We start from the raw sequence: 17,239 nt of genomic DNA on the forward strand, positions 1-17,239 counted from the left end.
TTAAGATTCTAAGATACTTTCAGATTCAACATCTCATTGAAGAGCACTGAGGGAAATCAGATACAATAAATAATTTAATATTTAAATATATGAAGGCTTTGAATCTTCAGAGCGATCTTCCCAATAAAATTATCCACTGTGAATTAGGAAGGCATTTTTAGTTTGGGATCAGACAGGTAAGGCTTGCCATGGAATGAGCTGATTATTTTAGCTCTCTCTACTGTTCGCAGTTGCCACTCTTCTACAGAAGTGACACAACAAGGAAAGAACATCATCACTGATACAAGGCTTCTTTGATTCATTTTAGAATTCAGTCCTTACAAAGTATTCAGACTGAGTCTATTAATGCTGGGCTCTGAGGTGTGTACACAGAGTGCTTTGAACAATGAGTCAGATGAACATTTCTGGGTTTACTCCTTGTGCCAGTCAGTTAAATGCACTGATCAGTATTCCATTAGTAGTGGGGCTCACAACCAAATGCTAAATAGCTACAAAGTATCCATAATCTATACAAACTCGTGAAGTGAACCATAGAAATGTTGGGACCAGGAATATGCACAGACTAATACCAGCAATGTACTAATATCTGAAGGAATGAGTTGTGAATTATGGAGCTGACACAATGCCAGGAGAGAGAATTCACATCAGTATCCATCAGCTCAACCTCATTTGTGGCATTGGCAACTTATTTGCTCATCTCTCCATTAAGACCATTCTGAACCCAAATAGATGTTTTAATGAGAATGGATCAATACATTGTATGTGCCATCTAAACTAGACAAGCTCTTTTTAATGGCTGTATGCACCACTTTACAAATCCAATCTGGACATTGTTCTTGAAATTAATACACAGTAGCTGTGTGCACTCTACACCCAGTTCAATTTAAACAGATGCCTTAAGTTTTATTGGCTAAGCATGCATGCTGCTTGACTAATCTGTTCGCCTTAGACATTATAATTTGTTTTGCCCATTCATGCTCAATCAGGAAATAGGCAGTGAACTGGAAGAATTATTGGTTGAATTTCTGATAAGGCAATGCAATTTTTATTTACATTCAATAACTGAGAACATGGGACTGTTTGTAATGTCCAAAAACTCCCTCAGTTAACTGTTATGAATAACAATTAGAAGTTCTTCGAGATAGTTAGCAAGTGTTTTTAGCCAACATGATTCTGAAAAATACTGAAATGGTTTACTGGAGTTATTTAATATTTTGTTTATTTTTCTAGTGGAATGAAGAAAAACCAATCTGACAAGGAGATGCTGACTAAGTCAGAGAGGCAGGTTTGTAGCTTTATCAGATTTGTGGTCTTATCACTGATCGTGTTTGGTCACTGACTGGATTTTGTTTCTTCCTGTTTTATGACCCTGCTGTCCTTTCTCAGGAGCCTGATTATGATGTTTTATGATTACATTGTTGCCTGTGATAGTGAGAGAGATTAGGAGACTACTTGCATTCTGCAGCATTCACTTAAACGTTTCTGTAGCTTCCAACTGTTTACCAATTTCCTCCTTCAAGGGGAGACGTGAATCAAGCATATAGCAACAAGTAGACATGGACATTATATTTTGTTGGGTTGGATTTTCCTGGGTCGAGCCTGGCTCCTGAAATCAGTGCCTGTGAACTATGTATACTTGCACCTATCAGGGCTGGGTGTGGAGGCCTGATCTTCCCTGAGCCATGGAGCAGGGTCTGGATATTAATCAGGCTGCAGCGCACAGGCCCTGTCTCTGAACCCCTTCTGTCAGAGCCATCAGAGATCTTTTTCCTCGTTCAGATATTCAGAAACATTTAACGGGTGTCAACATCAAAGTAAGTAATTAAACATAAGCACACAGGGATATAATTAAAAGTATTAAACTAAAGTAAAATATTTTTCAAAAATTACCTTCCCCTTTGCCTTCTGATCCACAGGTCTAAAATCTCCTTTGAAATCAATGGGGTCTGGTATCCCGCGCCAGGTCTAAACTAATGCAGGATCGGTGAGTGTACTGCTCAGCCATCCCTCCGCACCTGGGCTCCAATGCTAAGTGTCCACTGCAGCACATCTGTAACTCAGTAAATATCAGACTCACAGCACATGGGTGCAAGTCTAGAGCTTACTTGTGCTCAAATGGCTGAACGTCAGCAGTTCCCCTCAAAACCACCAGACTATGCTTCAGCCCAAACAGCAACAAATATACCTCAGTGTTCTGACTATTCCTTCTGCCCTCATCCTGCAACATGTGGTGAAGGGAGGGGGGAATGGGATTTGCACTGGTTATGTTAGCAATGTGAACAGACTTAAAAGTGAAATATTACCCTCTGCCTAAGAGAAGAGGTTGGAATGGTATTACTACCAACTAAATTAAGGCGTAGATGTACCTGCTCCTTTCCCAACAATCTGCCTGACTGGAAATCTAAAGCAGATTGAAAAGGATATTGGCTAAAATTAGATCCATTGTAACTTGATGTCTGAGTCAAGTTTAGTCATTTGACTCAGATATCACTGGGGCCTGATCCGTGATTACAACCGTGGGGAGCTGTACTGACTTCCCACCAGGCCAAACCTGTGGCCTCCTCCAGGTACTGCAAGGCAATTTAAAATGCCCCAGGATGTGTGTACATGGACAAACAAAGGACTCAGGTAAAGACCACTGCCCAACCACAAGACAGTGGGATCTCAGGAAGCACTGGGATGGAGAAGGAGCTTTCTCAATTCTGGAAAACATTAGCACACGTTAGAAGTGTACTGATGAACTGTGGGCTCGTCCTCATGGGAGTTCTCACCACAGGGGAAGAAACAACTGTTTCCACCCAAGTTATTGAGCTGGGTTTAAAGAATATGGCCATAGCTGGACATGATACTAACCCAGGGTGGTTGTGGCAGGTGGTAAGCTTGAATCTGATGAAACAGACAAGAAAAACAAGAAGACATTTTAAACCAGAACAGTGATTGCATGTGAAAATGAATGCGTCTGTAATTACAGAGTATTAAACACTGCAAGAGAATGGTGTGGAATTGGCTAAAAGAAGCTGAACATGATCAGCATAGTGAACGCGTATCAGAGCTCTGCAGAGCAGTAAACAGAATGCTGAGCTGTGCTGCTGAATCAATAGGGTACACATCTCAGTCCTTCATCCTGCAGCTATGCAGTGCTTTGGTCAGATACATATAAATGAGGGAAGCAGCTTGCCATGGAAGTATTGTAGAGAGGGATCATAGGGTTGATCCCTAGAATCAGAGGAGGGAGTCAATAGGAAAAGCTGGAAGAGAGGGGGTACTCTTCAACAAGAGGAAGGGCCACTCGTATCAAGCTAGCCAAAGTGGACTAATTAGCAGGAGATTAAACTGCATCCTCTGTGTGACGTGGAGTGGGTTCATCTGGCTTGTACCAATGGGGCTGCCTGCAGAGAGTTTGTGTGAAGGATTTACTCATACTTTGGTTTATGGATACATAAACATTCCTCATCCTGGTTTTGGCTGAAAATAGACACAAGTAAACAAGCCGCAAGGCTATCGATCATTTTGCTATCAGCTGCTTACTTGAGCTGGGGACCCTCATCAGCCACATAATCTGCTCAAAATTCTCAATTATTCAAACTCAAACACTCGAACAGATCCAAAAGGTCGAGGCCTCAGTTTAATATGTTTGCTTGCCAAATACACCCAACAGATAATGTTGACAAAGTAAATATCCACTGAGGCTGCCTTCCAGCTCAGTCTGGGCAGTGGGAATTCACAGAAGCTTATCAGTTGCAGTTTGGCTCTGCTTAGAGTGTACAGGTGTTGAAATGGGTCAAACGTCCACCAGACTGGCTTTGCTGGCTATTGAGTCTGCAGTCTATGTTCTATCCTGAAATACAAGATTTATAGTCCATAACTCCCCAACACAAATAGTTAAAGGACAATGGAATGGGGAGTGGCACTGGTTGAGTGTAGGATAGGTAGGCCTGTAGAAACAAGACCTAGAAGCAGTTAGATGCACGTTGGTGCTTTGCTACCTGTTTCCATGCATTAGCCATTATCAGCTGGGAGTTATTATTGTCCACTATATGTATATATATTTCCAATGTATTTATAATGATCAGTAGACATCCACGGGTGTCTCGCATTGGCAAGTTTAACACTGGTTTTGACTGGAGATACCTCAGACCCTCAACGTATGGAATTTTGCTTTACTGATAGCACAGCAAATAACTGGTTTAGTTGCTGAACACCAATCCATAGCAGACGGGATATCCACTGAAAAGAAAGAAGGATACAAAGAGAGGGAGAGAAATGGATTAATGTCACACTATGATTTTTATGCTGTTGCTCTGTTTCCCAACAGGGCCAAAGTCAGCCCAGAAAGGAATACAGCAGTAAATACAAGACCAAGCGTGATCACATGATCTGCAAGTGCCTGTCTCTAAGCATCACCTATGCTGCTACCATTGGAGGCCTCATGACAATTACCGGAACCTCAACTAACCTCATCTTCGCTGAACAGTTCAATACGTAAGCTCTTCAGCCCTCACGTAATGACCCTGTTTATTAGCCTGATAGACCACTACTAGAACAAACTTCCCCCTGGGCCTTTAAAATGCTGTTTTATTTATTCACAGGTTATGGATATCGCTGGCAAGATCAGCAATTAATTTCCATCCCTAAATGCTGCGGAGGAGGTGGTGCTGAGCTGCCTTCTTGAGCTGCCATTTAGCAAGGGCTCTCTCACAGTTATAGTTACAGGCTTACTGTATACCTTGAAAAAACCCAAATACAAATTGGATGATTGCTTTGCGGAACACCTCCATTTAGTCCACCCATTCTCACTCTGTCGTCTCTAAATTTGGTCTCCTACATTGCACTAAACATGCTCAAATGTAAGCTCAAGGAACTGCACCTTCCCTTCCACTCCATACATTGTAACCCTCAGGACTCAATATTGAATTTAACAAGTTCAATTAACTATCCTTATTCATCTCCACCATTGTGGCTGTACCTTTCCGTTTCAACTTGTTTCTGTTCTTTTCCCTCTTCTGTCTCCACCTGCCTATTTTTAAAGTAATTTTTACCTGGACAACTTTGATCTGTAGCCTATCACAGGCATTCCTTCTGTTTCCTCCTCCACCCCTCCCCCTCTACAACTCAAAACAAACATGTATTTCAGTTCAGATGAAAGGGCTTCGATCTGAAGCGTTGACTCTATACATTTCCCACAGATGTTGCTTTCCTCATTTTCTGTTTTTGATTTGCTCATGGATATATGTCCCATAAGGAGGAACAGAAACAATGATGGCTCCAGTTATCAGTCATTTAGACTAAGTAATTTAAGAATAAAGGGAGCTGGTTGTGACCAGCAGATCCAAAAGCAATCACCAGTGCTTGGCCAATCGCACTCAAATAAGTGCCAAGCTTTCATTGGAGCCCCTGTAAGTCAGTGAGTTGTAGAGTGTTGCTGAAATCTAGTTGTGAAATCTAGTTGTGAAGCCTGGTTGTACTTGGACTCCCCAGATTTCCCTGTGCAGGAGCAGTGAGCCCATTAATTTGAATGGGGATTCCCAGTCTGAAGTTTAGGTGGAGAAGGGCAAGTTATTTATTTATTACTTATTTTATTTAAGTTATTTCATTAATTTTTTAGCAGTTTAATATATTTTTGAAGTTTCTATTTTTAAAATGTTTTAATAATTTTATTTTTTAATATTATTTACGGCAAAGTCAACACTATTTCAATCTCCGACATTTAAAAAAGTCCTAAAGTTTTAATAGGAGGTGAGGCTCCGCACAGAGCTGGGACTCCTGTCAAAGGTTGTTTGTGGTGTTACAGGGGCAGGGCCTCAGCACTGTGCCACCTGAAGCCCAGCTGTCACTGAGGCCTCACTACACCTTGTCATCTGATTCCACACTGCAGAGGGTCAGCTCCATTGCTGCCACAGATCTGGCCCAGGGTGGGCCTGGATCAGGTGTCATGAGTTGGCTGCTGTGAAAGGGTTCAATGACACAGAATATGGCCTCAGATCAGCAAAGAAGAGGTATGAAGGAAGCCATGTAGTCACCACATCAGCACTGAGCTTCTTTCCTTTATAGTTTGTGGTGAAATTAGTGTTGCTACGTGTTTGATGTCGGCAGATCTGTTGTTGGTACTGCCAGTCCTGACATCTGTCTGTTTTTATTTCACAGTCGCTACCCAGAATCAAGATCTATCAACTTTGGCACATGGTTCGTTTTCAGTTTTCCCATTGCCATCATCATGCTGGTGTTGACCTGGATCTGGATGCACTGGCTCTTCCTGGGATGCAAGTAAGCATGGAACCTGAAACAACTAAGCCACACTGCCTGCAAATACTGCAGGCGTTCTTTTTGTGGTTGATTATCTGAGTAATTGCACAGGCAAGGAACATCATGGGCCCTGGCTGTGGGATTTTACCCTTTGGCTGGACAGCATGCATGCAACTTCATGGTGTGAGATAACTTAGAAGGTTTAACCTGCTACTGATTATTTACTGTGGCAACCACCAAGTCTTGGCTCCCTAACTGAGAAAGGGAATTAACCAGGCTACCTTGCTATAACCTTTATCCTTTGGAGTTTTGTGCTCTCTGTTGCTGTATTTACCACTACTGTCAGCAGAAGAGGTTTGCCCCTGTATTTTTTTATTTGCTACAACACACTGTGTGATGATCAATTCACAACAATGCAAGATTTAAAACAAGGCTCTGCTCTCCACTAAACACAATCTACTGTGAAATTACAATAAGGGACCATTTGCTTTTGTTCTCCATTTTTAATATGTTTTGAAATGGTGGTAAAATGCCCTCTCTGCTCTTAATGGCTGTGGCTGTATTACTTGGAGTGTTATCTCAAAGTGCCATGTTTACCGCCTGTGGATAAGTCAGCTTCTTAAACTAGGATAAATTGATAAACAGGAAGCTGCAATCTCAGCCCATTCTTTGTATTTGGTTCTTTGATACCATAACTCACCAATCTACAAAACTAGCAAAGGTTAATCAACTTCTTAAAAAAAGCTGATATAGCCCAAAAATGTCTGGCAGCTCAGAGCATTGAAGATAAGCCTGTGACGAGCGAAAACAAGTAGTCAGACCTAGTGCAGAGGCTTGACTTCAGATTTAACAGGATATTTTTCACTTAAAAATTACAATGACTTGGATTTTATTCTGAAGTTTCAGTAATTTTGGTATAGAGTTGGGGCAATAGACCAAGTAAAAAGAGTTCTTCGAAATGATTATCTCTAAACTCTGTTACAAAAAGGCCACACTTGAATGATCCTCCCAAAACTGTCCCAGTCCCCTCTGAGGCAGGCTAGAAGCCCAAGAGACATTAGCGTAAAAGTGATGAAGAAACCTCTCTAATATATTTTCTCAACTTTTGCCCAAAGTATCACACCACTATATACTGTATATGGCAATGTGAGGTGCAGTAAGGTATTCCTGATGCAGACGCCACATTGAGATGGTCACGTTCTGTATTACCACTGAAGTTTCAAGTCAAGTTAAGTTTATTGTCATGTGCACAAGTATATATTTATGTGCAGGTGCAATGAAAAACTTACTTTCAGCAGCATCACAGGCGTATAGCATTAGAGACAAAACATTCACAAGAAAAACATAAACTTAACATAGATTATACAAGAAAGAGGACAACTAGAACAAAAAAAAAACGAAGTCCATTGTGATGCAAAACGATCATAGTGTTGCTGTACTGAGATAATGATTAGGGTTGTGCAGGTTGGTTCAAGAACTGAATGGTTGAAGGGAAGTAGCTGCTCTTGAACCTGGTGATGTGGGACTTTAGACTTGCTGATGGTAGCTGCGAGAAGATGGCATGGCCCAGATGGTGGGGATCTTTGGTGATAGTTGTTGCCTTCTTGAGGCAGTGCCTAATGTCGATACATTTGATGTTGGGGAGAGATGTGCCCGTGATGTATTGAGCTGAGTCCACTACACTACGCAGCTTCTTACATCCCTGTGCATTCGAATTGCCATACTAGACCATGATGCAACCAGTCAGGATACTTTTAATGGTACTTTCAACAAATGCAAAGTAACAAGTTTACTGTTACTTTGCATATCATCTCTTTTTCATTCAGTTCTGTTCAATGTACTCAGATTTCCCAGTCTAAAATCTCTATTATGCCATGACGAAGAAAAGGATGAAGATATGGATTAGTCTGAGCTGCACACATCTAGAGTCAGGTCTCAAAGAAGATTTCCTCCTTACATGCTGAATATCACTCACCTAGAAGCCTAGAAGATTTTGCACAGAATTTTCTGCTCATCAGCATCATATCAGCCTGTGTTTCTCCTGTGGTTCTTGGAGAAATATATAAATGGATGCCTAGAGCTCACTTTCACAAGGAGGCAACATTGTTTATGCCAGTCCCAGTCACTGCTGTCAGAACGCAGCATTTGGAGTTCTTTACCATACTGGACTCAGGCAGGTGTCACTACATCTTGGCTTTACAGAATCCAATCAACTTCTAAATGAGCTCATTCATAGCAAAGCCAAGTAACTGAACAGTTTTGCAAGAAGACTGATCTGCTATGATACATCCTCTATTTACAATTGGTAGATCCTTTTTAGAAATGAAATAAATCATAATAATAAAAGATCCAGAAGTAGAACATACAGTGAAAACAGTTATCATTGAATGGAATATGGCCAAAAGCAGATTTGTCGTCTCAGGTACAGTCTGCCTACTCTATGATGTGAACTACCAGATGGTGAAAATCTTTGAGAACTTGAAGTTTAATTTTACTAATATTATTCTGCAGCAAAAAATATCAACCGATGCTATCACATATCATCAGTCTCATGCCTTCCTCAGCTTTTCTATCCGTTAAAATGCATCCAAGAATGATTGATAAGTCTTGATTCTGGACAAGAGTCCTCTATGTGAATGAATATTTGGAAAACTAAGGCTCTGTACTTATTTTAAAATGACTTAAGATACTGGGATTAATTCCAGTCTCTATAGGAAGCACTGATTCAATATCACAAATGCCTATGTTGTACACACATTGTCTCTACATAAAGGGGATAAGAAGTCTCTGTTAGACAGAACAGAGAGTAACCTCACTTTATTTTGTTACATTACTTGAATACATCTTTTGTTACAGCTTTAAGGAAACTTGTTCTCTTAGCAAAAAGAGGAAGACAAAACGTGAGGAGATGTCTGAAAGGAGAATTCAAGAGGAATATGAGAAATTAGGGCCATTCAGGTAAGGGGATAATTGTTCCTGACTTTTAAAGGATTGAACCAATATTTGGCTTTCAAGTTTCTCAAAGTGGAATTGAATTTAAATCCATTATATTTTAATGTCTTTTCCAGCTACCCTGAGATGGTGACGGGGATTTTCTTTGTATTGATGACATTATTGTGGTTCACTCGGGAACCAGGATTTGTTCCAGGATGGACGTCACTCTTTGAGAGGTAAGGACGAGGTTCCATGGTTAATGGTAACCTTTTCAACATCAGCCTTGGCTTGATTCTCAGCATGCTGATTCCGCACCAGATCCACTGTCACTCGGATCCAGTGTCCAGATCCACCATCACTGCGATTTGACAATTGATCTCGTATTTTAGATAGTTATAATGGTTACTTTGTGTAGACTGTGATTACCTAATGGATCTTTTTTCTCAGTATTCTCTATATGTTGTTCCTTTTCCTTTTAGAAAAGGCTATAGGACAGATGCCACTGTCTCCATTTTCCTGGGCTTTCTTCTCTTCTTGATTCCTGCTAAGAAACCATCTTTCTCCTGTTTTGGTGAGGAGGACAATGGTGAGTTCTGATAAGCGAGTTGCTGGCCTCTCCTCAATCTGGTGCCAGCTCCTCCGCACCACACAATTGCAAGAAGTAATGACATTTGAAACATGACTGTGATGAGGTGCTGAGGTGGTTTTAAACCTGCTAATTTCTTTTGTTTTATGCAGATGAGGAAAGTGCAAAGGACTTAAAGAATCTGAATAAATCAAAGGAACCCAATCCCCTGGCACCACTGATAAACTGGAAAGACTTTCAGAAGCACATGCCCTGGGAGATTGTCATCCTGGTTGGAGGAGGATACGCCTTAGCTGCGGGCTGCAAGGTAAAGACAGGCATGAGAGGTAGTAAGTGTTCAACGTGCTTCAGAACTGGATTCCTTGTGAATGGGCATGAGGAGGCAAATCTGCAAGTGAGCTTAGCCTGGCACAAACAGTTGGTGAAAGTTACTGCTTCACACCACGGAAAGTGATCAGATAATAGGATGGTCTTTTGGTCCTATCAAACTTCCTAACAAACTGTAAGATGCTTTTATAGATGGCAACTAAACTGATGAAGCAACTCAATGGACTTGCCCAATTGTAAGGGAAATAAAATGAAACCTACCTCTTCATTTAATATTGGGCACCCTGCTGGCTGAACCTGTGGATAAGAAGGAACAGTCTGGGGAAGGACTATGCTTATCAGACGAGGTCTTCCCTACTCCAGGACGGTACATAGATGAAACTGTTTTTCAGTTCAGTCTACCAGCGAACTAATTGAACTCTCAGTTGTGTTGCATGAGCATCATTTTGGTGTTTTATACCATCATATGGTCTTTCTGTTTCCTGAACAAGGGATTGTTTTCTACAATCTGCAGCTCTCTCCATTGTCAACACAACTCTTTATTGAATTTATCTCTCTCCCCTCAGGTATCTGGCCTATCAGATTGGATTGGACGTCAAATGGAACCAATGAGTAATCTCCCACCATGGGCTGTTGCATTAATTGCATGCCTTTTGGTGTCTGTTGTCACTGAATTTGCGAGTAATCCAGCTACCATCACAGTTTTCCTGCCTATTCTCTCCACTTTGGTGAGCCTATACTGAGTAGTAGTCATGTATACTCTGATTATCCTGTATGATACTGAACTAAGATGCTCTAATTCCCACTTTGTTGCAAAATTTGGAGCACGAGTAGGCCATTCATCCCTTCGATCCTGTTCCACCATTCAATTAGATCATGGTTGATCTGCACCCTAACTCCATCTCCTTGCTTATGCTCCAGCTCGTAATATGCTTGTCGAAAAGAAATAATCAATTTCATTTTTGAAGTGTTTGAATTGATACCCTTTTCAGCAGAGAGTTGCAGACCTATTTATGTTAAGCTCTTGATGTGCAATGGAGTAATCTAATTAATGCCAGAAGTGCTCTCTCATCTTTTATCAGGCCTGTGGGTGCACATGGAAACAAAATATGGAAAGCATTGCATTCTCAGGAACTTGCACCCTGAAAAGCATTAACAAACTTTAAGAAAAGGTTAATTGGTTCCCTGTTTGTGACTCAGCTCCCCATCATGTTTCATAGCGAAACCTCCTCGAATCTAAGATAATTTATCACTGAGGAACTGAAGGCAAAGGCTTTGTGAGACGTGCATGCACAGGTTTAAATTCTACAGCTGAGAATATTAGGGTTCTGTGCCCCCACAGTTAAAGCAAGAAATTTACTATTGCACCAGTGGAGAGAATCTGTGGGAGAGAAATGTTCAGCACTAGAAGATTCTATTGTGTGAAGTTACCAAAACTCTCTCCCACAAGGTGGTGATTCCCCTTTAAAGAATTCCATTTCATTGTGCAACATGTCATGAAAAACAACTTCCAGTATTTTATTATTCTTTACATAAACCATAAGCTACTCTGGAAATGCTATTACTTTGTCCTTAACACTTGCTTTCTGTTTTCCTTGTAGTCTGAGACACTGCAGATAAATCCGCTGTACACATTGATACCAGCAACAATGTGTGTGTCATTTGCTGTGATGCTGCCTGTTGGTAATCCACCAAATGCCATTGTCTTCAGCTATGGGCACTGCCAAATTCAGGACATGGTAAGGCACACAGGGGCCTGAAATTCACCCTTGGTTGCACCATCTACTGTCAATAACACATTGTACTCCACTTCCAAAACGTTGAGTATTTATCCCTTCACCTTTACATGCATAGGAGGAGGATTGGGAATAAATGATCAAGAGTTTACTTCTTTCTCAATGTGTATCACCTGTAATGATGGAACAATTGGTTATTACTTTAGAGCCAGTGTGACAAACTAACCTACACTTTGAAATTATTTTGAAGTCATATTTTACGTAATAGAGGAGGCTTCCCAATTGGCAAAATTATGAGTAACTTTACTATAGATTGGGTTAGTAGCAATACTTTGGAGGAGGAATTCCTGAAGTATATACAGGATGGTTTTCTGGAACAACATAGTACCCATTTTCAGGCTATACTGAGCACGGTTAGTATAGTGGTTCAGGAAGCAGGCCACTAGATTAAATGGTGAAAGACTTTGTGTTCCATATTTGTGTACTATTTTTTTGTTGACACTTTGTCAGCAGTTCCAATTGATCCAGAGTATGCACATACAGAGAGGGAGAACTTAGAACTGATGTCAATACTGAGGACACGTATTGACAGAGCGAGTTGGAGACCGGAGAATGGCAGTTCTACTTTGACTTAGAATTGTTTTGTTTTGATCAGTTTCATTGAACTTTGCAAATTCCTGACAAGACTGGACAGACTAGATGCAGGAAAGATGTTCCCGTTGATAGGGAAGTCCAGAACCAGCAATCACAGTCTAAGGATACAGCATAGGCCATCTAGGACTGGGAGGAAGAGAAATTTCTTCACCCAAAGAGTGGTGAACCTTTGGAATTCTCTACCACAGAAGGTAGCACTGACTCAATGGGCTGATTAATTAACAATATCTACCTCAGTAATGCCAAATTTTCCAGTACAAACAGCCCCATTGTGTGCAAGTGACATGCCTATGTTCTAAAAGAGAAGGATGTGCTGAACTGTGCACACAGCCAATTCACATAATACAAGTTTCAGGCTATACTGAGCACAATTACATGTGCAATGGTTCAGCACTAGATAAAATGGTGAACAACTTTTGTCCCATGTTTGTGTACTATTGTTTCTGTTACCAACCTGATTGACTTTGTTTGTCAGCAGCTCCCACTGCAGTGTATGCACTCACATAAGGGGAAGAACTTAGTACTGATCTCAATAGTGAGGACATTTTGAATCAGAATTGTTTTGATGATGACTTTTGACTTGGAGCTCTGAATAGTGAATTAAATGTTTTCCCGGGACAATGCCTACACTAAAGTCCCACTTCTGTGTTTCAGGTGAAGGCTGGCTTCGGAGTGAACGTGATTGGGGTGGTCGCTGTGATGCTGGCCATCACCACCTGGGGATCTCCTCTCTTCCAGCTGGAACAATTCCCTAAATGGATCCCAGGTAGCAACACAACAGGAGGCTTTTAATCATGAGAGGTGGAGCAAGAGGTGCAAGGAGAGTGCAAATCAGACGTGAAGCAGCCTGGGAAACATTTGATTAATGACGGCCAACTAAAGAAGGGATCAAATCCAGCAAGAATCATTACCCAAAAAACACATGATTCAGGAGTGCAGGGTGGAACCCATTCTGACTTGGCAGCTTTCAAATCAGGAGCATTCATTTTATCATTTTGAGGACTTTTGCAGGTTTTTTTTATTCTGTCTTTGGGAAATATTCTTTCGGGCATGGAATTTCAAAGTTTATCTTTAAAAAATTTTTTTTCCTAATTCCTCCGAAGGCGGTGGTTCCTACAAAAACTCACTCACATAGCCTTTAGCATTTCCTGCCAATGAGCAGATTGATCATCATGTAAGAAAAAAGACAAACGAGCAGGCAATTTGGCCTTTCAAGCCAGACCAGATCACACTCTTCCAACAGGGATCACTTAATGACAATCAGGAGCAGGAACCTTGGTGATTTTTCACTTTCAAACCTCAGCACACAATGTTTCCACCACTACACCCTCAGAGCTGTCAATCTGCAACTGCAAAGGCTGGGGATTGCTGCGTCTGGTTCAGTGCCACACTTGGCTGCCACTGTCAGTGTGTTATATTTTATTGGTGGATCAAATGGCTTTGAATTTCAATGGATGATAGTGCTTACTATGCCCCGTTTAAGAGCAGAGGCAGTGATCAGTGAGTACTGTGAATCCAGATCCCCGCAGTGATTTGTATCAGTGTGTGCATGTGTCAGCCTAATGTGCACGCATGAAACTTTCCATAGCATTTCAGAGAATGCTGGCAAGTACACTGGATACTCTGTGTTACTGCCTCTATGTCGAAAATGGTTTTGCAGCACGTACACTGAACTGCAGTGTGATCCAAAATTGGCTTAATCTGTTCCAAAGTTGGTCATTGTTTCAGTACTTGGATGGTGTCTGAGGGCAGATTCTGTCAGAGCATAGCTTCTCTCAAAATCCTTCTGTGTAACAGCAAGGCCATGCCATTGTAGATCCTTTGTATATGCAGATCCAAGATTGTAGTACTTTTAAAAACAAAAATCAATATTTGTCTTTGTTTTTTTTTATTCAGACTAAAGAAAAGAATAAACTTGTAGCACAATGTGCAGTTGGCATTTCAGTGATAAGTGTTGGGACAATTTTTTTAATGTACCTCAGTTCATGAGGGCTATAACAAAATTTTAAGTTATGAGAAATGGAAGACAAGTTAAGGAGTGCGAATCATTCACCTCTTCAACAGGAACATCATTTTTCTGTGTTAGATCTAATGCAAAATGAGTCTAAATCTCTCTCCACTTGGATGTAACACAAAATGGCCCCATCTTACGCTCGAAGTATATTTGGAACAGCAATTTCATAAAATTGACTGGTATAAAGAGCGGGAGATGGGTTATTCGTCCAATAGAGGTTGCCTTTTGAAGTTATGGCTGAGACACAGTGTGAGAGTAAAGGTAAGGAAAATAGCTTTATATCTCATGGGGAGCACATCACACTCAGTTGCTTAAAATAGGAAGCTGTTTCATTCTCTAGTACTAATGTGTTTCACCCCAAGCATAAAATTCCATCATTCTCATGTCCCTAAAATTTACTTATGAAATATGAGAGTTTCAGGTTGTAATATCTTGAAAATCTTAATCACAGAGAAGTGGCTGTCCATCCAGTTAAGAAGTACTCAGGAAACATGAAAACCTGCCCTCTTCAGTTTTAAAACTTTCAACTCACTTTTGCTGGGCAAAAGTTTGAGAAGGAAATTTTACCTATAGAAGATATCCTATCCCACCAAGAAACACTAGTTCCATAGCTCTCTTAGTTCCATCAAGAAGCAATAGATACATCTCCATACCAAACAGGAGAGTTCTCATAAACTGTGAATTCCTAATTAGCAAATATACATTGGTGACTTACTGGTCAGCATCTGCGCATTGGAGAAACAAGCAAACAAATAATAAGTAAATAAGCAAGTTGTCTGGACACCATCATTACAGAGCCAAATTACTGATCTGCGTCAGAGTTATCTGGGATGCTCCAGATCACCATGTACTGTTGGCTAAATGAGCTCTATTGAGTGTTCTATTCACGTAGCACCTGTGGGTTAGCTGCCACCATTGCTTCTGAAGCTTCTGCTAGTTCTGATTCTAACATACATAGATAGTGACTCTTTTCTAGCCCAGTGTTGTTCATTAAAGACAGAAACAGATTATTTCACCATGTTGTCAGCAGTTGAGGTGGCTGGCAATTGTTTTTATGCTCCCTTCAGGTCTAATTTAATGACTTGCCAGAAAAACAAAAGTAAGGCTATATTTGTTGTTAGTTCCTCAGCAGTAAACCTCTCCATGAACTCATTGCTTCAATGCTACACATGGCATCATGAGTGCGTTAATGCTGCAATAAATCTGCCTCGTTTGCCAAATGGGATCTTACTCGTGACAATAAAGTCCATTCCCCCAAAAGATCTGTATCTACAGTATATTTAGTGAAAGTTAAAGGGCTCATTGTATTTCTGGCCAATAGGGTGATATTTTGTTCATTCTGCAGAGTCGATCTTTTCACTTTTATAGCCTTGAGTACATGATCTTTCATCACAACACTGAAACATTTGTTCTGTAGAGTAAATGGCAGTTTGAGGCACCATTTGTGATAGCTTCAGCATTAGAACCAGAGGAACCACCCTTATCCCTTCCATTCCTGTCTTCTTTCCGTCCCTTCATCATTCCCAGACTGCATAAAGACAAGAAGGAAAAATTAAATCTTTGGTCATCGGTGCTAAACGCCCACAAGCATTTCAGCCACTGGGTGTACTGACCTTTTGATAGTCAGTTCCTTTAACTTAAATGGAACCAAACATTGGGAATGGGATACAGAGACCAATGTTTTCACATGTGTTTAGTGCTAGTGACCAGAGGCAGATCTCTCCCCACAGTTTCCACTGTTCTTCCTTTCATCAAAAACAACCAGCGTCTCCTGGAAATTCAAAATCTGCTTCTTCTCCTGAATACGTGATTCTACTGTAGGAATGTAAATTGAAACTGGAATAAAGGAGCCAATGTGCCCTGCTCTCTTTGAAATTTGCACATGATTTTTTTTATTTTTTTGTAAGTTCAATGAAGATACCTATAATTGCAAACCATTCTCCAGTTTGGATGTACATTGATCCTTAACCATCACATGGACATTATTAACTGTGGATCTTGGCATGACCTAATGCGTGGATGTACAGGCTGTTTTGAATGATACTCATTAGCTCACCTTCTGGGTATTACTACCTGATCAAATTCTTATTGTTCCAGTACATGAACTATATTAAGACAACTGCACAGCATGGTCAAAAGCATGGTGCTTTCCAATTTGACTTTGTGTAAGAGGATGAGAGGACTCACATTTAAATCTTAAGATACTTCATAAAGAATGAAATCATGAATCAAAAAAGAAACATTCAATATTCTGACGTTAAATATTTACATGAATTTAGTGTTTCAAACACCAATGAATAAATGTCAAGCATCACAACTGTTTTGTGTCCTTTATGTCTGGATTTATATGGTGAATTGGATCAATAAGTCTTACAGTCAAGCTTCTAATTCAGATGCAGTTGAGAAATTGCACTCAGATTGCATCTGAAATGCCATTGATTAAGCTATCATTGAGGTTGCCCGTAAAATTTGTTTGCGTAATAATGCGTATAAAATCTACCATAATCCAGCGCACTCAGGCTAAGAAATAAAACTCAGTCACTTTCTTTCTTTCTATAAAGAGAAAATTGTGATGTTTTTTAGAATGGTGACCTAGTGACACCCGAAAGTACGTTTATCAATAAAAGTAAGCACTTTTTAATTCTCCTCCTGGGAGTAACACAATCTAAAATCACAAAATGTCACATTATTTACGAAAACTGCACTGAATAATTCCATCACTATAGTCTATTAAGTTTGTTAATC

General features: G+C 40.4%; 1 protein-coding gene across 4 annotated transcripts in view; it reads left to right on the forward strand.

Annotated features, from left to right (window-relative positions):
- Nucleotides 1-14,424, forward strand: part of LOC127578277 (solute carrier family 13 member 4-like) — a 60,957-nt gene extending 46,533 nt beyond the window's left edge. For all 4 annotated transcript variants that reach the window (XM_052030083.1, XM_052030084.1, XM_052030085.1 and 1 more), the window contains exons 6-15: nt 1,231-1,285; nt 4,316-4,482; nt 6,145-6,264; nt 9,100-9,201; nt 9,312-9,413; nt 9,657-9,763; nt 9,916-10,070; nt 10,657-10,818; nt 11,692-11,829; nt 13,135-14,424. In XM_052030083.1, the coding sequence (XP_051886043.1) occupies nt 1,231-1,285; nt 4,316-4,482; nt 6,145-6,264; nt 9,100-9,201; nt 9,312-9,413; nt 9,657-9,763; nt 9,916-10,070; nt 10,657-10,818; nt 11,692-11,829; nt 13,135-13,272 (1,246 nt within the window). In that variant the 3' untranslated portion in view covers nt 13,273-14,424. The remainder of the gene's footprint in view (nt 1-1,230; nt 1,286-4,315; nt 4,483-6,144; nt 6,265-9,099; nt 9,202-9,311; nt 9,414-9,656; nt 9,764-9,915; nt 10,071-10,656; nt 10,819-11,691; nt 11,830-13,134) is intronic.
- The last annotated feature ends 2,815 nt before the right edge of the window (nt 14,425-17,239 follow it).

This window comes from Pristis pectinata, chromosome 15, assembly GCF_009764475.1.
Source record: "Pristis pectinata isolate sPriPec2 chromosome 15, sPriPec2.1.pri, whole genome shotgun sequence".
Classification (NCBI taxonomy): domain Eukaryota; kingdom Metazoa; phylum Chordata; class Chondrichthyes; order Rhinopristiformes; family Pristidae; genus Pristis; species Pristis pectinata.